General features: G+C 46.4%; 2 protein-coding genes across 4 annotated transcripts in view; one reads left to right on the forward strand and one right to left on the reverse strand.

Moving 5' to 3' along the window:
* Positions 1–6,274, reverse strand: part of LOC310865844 (complement C1q-like protein 2) — a gene marked incomplete at its 5' end in the record, with an annotated part of 275,737 nt that overhangs the window by 116,498 nt on the left and 152,965 nt on the right. The window lies entirely within an intron of this gene.
* LOC310866255 (suppressor of fused homolog) overlaps positions 1–6,274 on the forward strand; it is a 36,516-nt gene that overhangs the window by 19,418 nt on the left and 10,824 nt on the right. For 2 of the 3 annotated variants that reach the window (XM_083775779.1, XM_083775781.1), the window contains exons 7-9: positions 922–1,078; positions 1,947–2,049; positions 2,727–2,861. In XM_083775779.1, the coding sequence (XP_083631905.1) occupies positions 922–1,078; positions 1,947–2,049; positions 2,727–2,861 (395 nt within the window). The remainder of the gene's footprint in view (positions 1–921; positions 1,079–1,946; positions 2,050–2,726; positions 2,862–6,274) is intronic. The other variant, XM_083775780.1, reaches the window with a different exon arrangement.

A 6,274-nucleotide genomic window follows, 5' to 3' on the forward strand; every position in this document is an offset into this window, starting at 1 on the left:
AATACACCAAAAAAAAAGGGAGGCCGACATGACATCTACGAATACATCTACAGTGTAGATGTATTCGTAGATGTCATGTCGGCCTCCTTTTTTTAGCGTTTCGTTTGGTTTTCTTCAGAGTGCTAGTGTTGATGTTTGCGTCTGTGTGTGTTGCTCCTCCAAGCAGGAGAGGGTGGACCTGGGCATCGAGAGTCTAAGGGCTAGTCTAATGTTTGCGTCTGTGTGTTGCTCCTCCAAGCAGGAGAGAGTGGACCTGGGCATCTAGAGTCTAAGGGCTAGTCTAATGTTTGCGTCTGTGTGTGTTGCTCCTCCAAGCAGGAGAGAGTGGACCTGGGCATCTAGAGTCTAAGGGCTAGTCTAATGTTTGCGTCTGTGTGTTGCTCCTCCAAGCAGGAGAGGGTGGACCTGGGCATCTAGAGTCTTAAGGGCTAGTCTAATGTTTGCGTCTGTGTGTTGCTCCTCCAAGCAGGAGAGGGTGGACCTGGGCATCGAGAGTCTAAGGGCTAGTCTAATGTTTGCGTCTGTGTGTTGCTCCTCCAAGCAGGAGAGAGTGGACCTGGGCATCGAGAGTCTAAGGGCTAGTCTAATGTTTGCGTCTGTGTGTTGCTCCTCCAAGCAGGAGAGGGTGGACCTGGGCATCGAGAGTCTAAGGGCTAGTCTAATGTTTGCGTCTGTGTGTTGCTCCTCCAAGCAGGAGAGAGTGGACCTGGGCATCTAGAGTCTTAAGGGCTAGTCTAATGTTTGCGTCTGTGTGTTGCTCCTCCAAGCAGGAGAGAGTGGACCTGGGCATCGAGAGTCTAAGGGCTAGTCTAATGTTTGCGTCTCTGTGTGTTGCTCCTCCAAGCAGGAGAGGGTGGACCTGGGCATCGAGAGTCTAAGGGCTAGTCTAATGTTTGCGTCTCTGTGTGTTGCTCCTCCAAGCAGGAGAGGGTGGACCTGGGCATCGAGAGCGAGGGCTCCAACCTGAGCGGCGTCAGCGCCAAGTGCGTCTGGGACGACCTGAGTCGACCGCCGGAGGACGAGGAGGACAGCCGCTCCATCTGCATCGGCTCACAACCACGGAGGCTGTCGGACAAAGGTACACACAACGCTTTCAACCCATTCTGACCTGAGATCAGATTCATACGAGGTTTCCACTGGACACAACACACTATGGTCTGATTAACCCCATTCTGACCTGAGATCAGATTCTAGAAATGTCAGTCGCTGTTTCGATTTTTCAAAAATAGCAGACCTACAAGCTCGTATCGCGCCACTCGGTGGCGCGATATGAGCTTGTAGATCTGCTATTTTTAAATAGCTAAAGCATAACATGATGCTGACACCAAAATGGGTGCCCGGTCAGAATGGGTTAAAATAGTGACCCAGGTTTTTTTTATTTATTATGAAAATCACCAAAAAAAGAATAATAATGAATTTATTAGTGAATTAAAAATGCGATCACGAGGGGGGGGGGGGGGGGGGGGGGGGGGGGCAATAAAGGGTAAAGTAAAGCAAAATTACTATGTTTACCCAGGGTAACTGGACTAAGCTCAAGAACTTGTTTACAGCCAGGCCCTGCTCATAGAACATTTCATGGTAGGGGTTCAAGGCCTTGTTCAAGGGCACTTCAGCGGTGGTAATTTTAACGTGCCGGTCCGGGGATACGAACTATAGCAACCTTTCTGATATCAAGACCGCTCCGCAAACCATTAGGCCACCGCTGCCTAAAATGCGCATACATATAGTGAATGGCAGATCGAGTGGCAGATCGAGTGGCAAAGTGAGTGACAAAGTGAATTTAATGTTACGGAAAAATACGGAAAACATTTTATTATCGGTAATATCGGCTGAATATCGATTGTTGACCTGTCATGATGAGTTGGACGTTAACATAGGTAATGTCATGCTGACCTGTGTGTGTGTGTGTGTGTGTGTGTGTGTGTGTGTGTGTGTGTGTCCACCAGACACGGAGCAGATCAGGGAGGCTCTGAGGAAAGGCCTGGAGTTCAACAGTAAGGCAGCGCTGCCACCAATCAGCAGCCAGAGGCACGGCCATGAGAGACCTCAGTGAGTCCACACACACACACACACACACACACACACACACACACACACACACACACACACACACTGACAACTTCAACCCGACATCCACGTGAAGACGTTTAAAAAAAAATGTCAGTCGTTTTCAGAAAGTTTACTGGACACAATTTCCTCTCGTTTGACATCAATGAAAATGCACTAGGACGTGTGTTACACGTCCTTTACGGATTCACCTGAAACGTCTTTGTCTTAATGCCGCCTCACTCACTCAGGCAAACCTCTCCCCCCCACCACCCCCCCCCCCACCCAATTCAATTCAATTCAATTCAAAGGGCTTTATTGGCATGAGAAAACATACGTTTACATTGCCAAAGCAGAAAGAACAGTACAACAATACAGCAATACAATCAAAACAAAAACAAAAATTATGTACACCCACACACACACACACACACACACACACAAACCATGGTAATATGCCATCTTCACACACAGTTTATTTTTTTCCCCGACAGCCTCCTCTTCTCTAACTGAACTCCCATCTTCATTTACTCTTCTCTCCCTCTTTCCCGCGTTATCCTGCCGGTGTCTCGTTATCCTGCCGGTGTCTCGTTATCCTGCCGGTGTCTCGTTATCCTGCCGGTGTCTCGTTATCCTGCCGGTGTCTCACTCTTTCCCCCGTTATCCTGCCGGTGTCTCAGGAGTCGGAAGGACAGCTTGGAGAGCGAGAGCTCGGCGGCCATCGTTCCCCATGAGTTGGTGCGGACGCGACAACTGGAGAGTGTCCATTTGAAGTTCAACCAGGAGTCGGGCACACTGCTTCCTCTCTGTCTAAGGTACGTCCATTTGAAGTTCAACCAGGAGTCGGGCACACTGCTTCCTCTCTGTCTAAGGTACGTCCATTTGAAGTTCAACCAGGAGTCGGGCACACTGCTTCCTCTCTGTCTAAGGTACGTCCATTTGAAGTTCAACCAGGAGTCGGGCACACTGCTTCCTCTCTGTCTAAGGTACGTCCATTTGAAGTTCAACCAGGAGTCGGGCACACTGCTTCCTCTCTGTCTAAGGTACGTCCATTTGAAGTTCAACCAGGAGTCGGGCACACTGCTTCCTCTCTGTCTAAGGTACGTCCATTTGAAGTTCAACCAGGAGTCGGGCACACTGCTTCCTCTCTGTCTAAGGTACCACACAACACCATTACCTCTGTCCTTTACTGAGCGCACCTCATTTAACTCTCGAGAGGGTACAAATGGTACCAAATGCACCCATAAGGCTCCACTTCAGGGATTCCGGCAGTGTTTTTGCAAGGCAAGGCAAAGGCAAGGCTTTTTCCTACAGGAAACACTGCACTTGTTATGTGATGCGAGTGATGTTATGTGAGTTTTGTAGTATTTTTATGTCGTTTTTTTCCCCCTAAAACTAACACCCCCCCCCTCCCCCAAAGCAATTACTTAACTGGTTCCGCACCGGCCCAGAGAAAACGAGATCAATTCACCGTTGACATTTGAGATTTGTTTTATTCCCCATAATCCAGGGGAAAGAAATAAAAAATAAATGCGGTCCATTTAGCATTTTATGCTAACGATCCGTGACGTTTACCTAAATACAGCCAAAATACTCTCATGCACGCGCGGTCTTTATGTGCATTATGGATCATAACATGCTCAAAATGCGATATTCAAGGCTTGATTAGATCTTAATTTGACTTAGATGTGACAAAAACAGTTATTCCTCCATCGGATCACCTCCCCAGCTGACCTTTCAAATAGCTAGTGGATGTTGTTTCGTGTTTGAACCGGAACTGATCGGTCGGCCATTTTAGTAGTTTTTTTTTCAAAACGTGCTAGCGGCCACTACAGCACTGGGGCTGAAACTGTTAACCAGGTGAGACATGACAGGAGTCAGGTTGGACTCGAGAGGATCATGTGGTCGGTGGACTCGACTGTCTATTCAAACCCATTTGAAAACAATCTGGTGTATTCAGAACATGAACTGTACAATGTACACGCCCCGACTGTACTGATATGGAGGAAGAACTGTACATGCCCCAACTGTACTGATATGGAGGAAGAACTGTACATGCCCCGACTGTACTGATATGGAGGAAGAACTGTACATGCCCCGACGGTACTGATATGGAGGAAGAACAACACGTCGCAAGCTTGCAGATTGGCTATTTTTTCAGCATTCAACCAACCAAGTGTAAATAAATAAATTGTCGAAGAAACCTGTAGATTTAATCAACTAAAATCTTGTGATATTTGGTCAACTACAACTATAACTTTTCAGATGCCTAAAATATGACTAAAACCAAATGAAATTTAATCAAAATAAATAAAAATATACTGTCAAAATGAACACTGACACTTATAGGTGAATATTGATATAGCACTTAGTGGTGTAACACTTCTCTCTCTCCAGGGCAGTGAGAGAGAGAGATGAGGATGAACCCTTTTTATATAATCCACTGCCAGTGTGGGAAAGAACAGGGCCACAGTCAGCTTACAGAGGGGCCTTTGTGTGTGAGAGAGAGAGAGACAGAGAGAGAGAGAGAGGATAGACAAACAGGGGAAAGATGCAGAGACAGACAGAGAGAGAGAGAGGATCGACAAACAGGGGAAAGATGCAGAGACAGAGATGTTCAGTGCAAACACATTGAACTGGCCTGCATTTGCGACATCTACTTGGTGTGTGTGAGATTGATACGACCTTTAACAAAAGACCCGAAGAAAGTATTTTGTGCTCATTAAGCCTAATTTATTATGTGGCTCATAGTTCAGGCTGATGTAAATAGCTGATGTACAAGCTCACAACACGTTACATCGGCTATTTTCAATACGCAACACCTGCGTACAATATTAATTCTGAGTAAATGCCCATTTATACATGGTATAAAATAGGCGTTAGTTTCCCCCTAGGGATGTCATCGACTAAAGGAATTCTTAGTCGATTGCTAGTCATAGGAATTTGTTGACTAAACACTTGGCAAATGAACAAATCTGTCAAATAGTTTTTGCTGCATGTGTGACTCAGGAAGAGACCGGCCATTTCAGGTTGGCACTGGTGAGGTTTGATAACCGTTCTCTGAACTAAACATTCTGGTGTTGATTTCACAATGACTACTGTCTATTGAAAGTTATAGTTTACAACGGTGGTGACCACGCTTTTTTGACCTTCAAAATGACCAGCTCAACAAGATCTACCCACTGAAAAAAATATCATTGCTGAAAAAGGTTTAAATATGTACCTGAGGGAACTTTGGAATAGCGGCGCTGACGTTACATATAAGACAAATGCACTTGGAATGGGAAATGGAGCGGGAGAAATGGAATAGGTAGTGTTTTTTTATTTATTTAGCTACCAATGTTTGTGCACAGCAACACAAAATATTGCATTGTGGGTTTGAGGAGCTGACCGGCCCTTTTGATGTCAATCAATCAAGTCACCTTAATTCAAGTGGCAGTTTTTTTTTTTTTTTTTTTCATATTTTAATTAAATATTCTTTAGGGGGCATGTCATGTGATCCACCTGCACAGCCTTTGTGATCTACTGGTAGATCGCGATGGGCACCCCTGGTTTACCAAATGCATGAGAATGGACTATGAGAACATAGACAGAAAGGTAGATGCCTCCTTTGGCAAGCCACACGAGGGTGAAATCAGCCCTCAACGGCTTCTGCCAGACATAACAGGGGGGGGGGGGGTGGCCCTTGTACCCGGCAGCCCAACCCAGTAGTCACCCATAGAGTTTAACCCATTCTGACCTGAGATCAGATTCATACGAGGTTTCCACTAGACACACACTGGTCTGATTAACCCGTTCTGACCTGAGATCAGATTCTAGAAATGTCAGTCGTTCTTCGATTTAAAAAAAAATAGCAGACCTACAAGCTCGTAGCGCGCCACTCGGTGGCGCGCTATGAGCTTGTAGGTCTGCTATTTTTCAATAGCTAAAGCATAACATGATGCTATAACACCAAAATGGGTTCCCGTTCGGAATGGGTTAATTTCAGTGGAAGTTGCTCAGTGGCGTTTTGAAGCACCCCGGGAAGACTTCCGGAAGTATAATCACAACTCAATGGCTCGAGCGAGCGGACGTTTAGTCTAGCCTAGCCTAGCCCCGGACCTCTTACGCACGTGACATCATGAACGGTCCGTCCACTTCCATTAAGGTGCTGCGATTCCACATTTGGCCAGTAGGTGGTGGCATCTTCAACGTTGCATAGCCTTTACTGGGGGGGCCGTGGTGGCAC

This window comes from Protomyctophum parallelum, assembly GCF_964188405.1.
Source record: "Protomyctophum parallelum genome assembly, chromosome: 10".
NCBI lineage: Eukaryota > Metazoa > Chordata > Actinopteri > Myctophiformes > Myctophidae > Protomyctophum > Protomyctophum parallelum.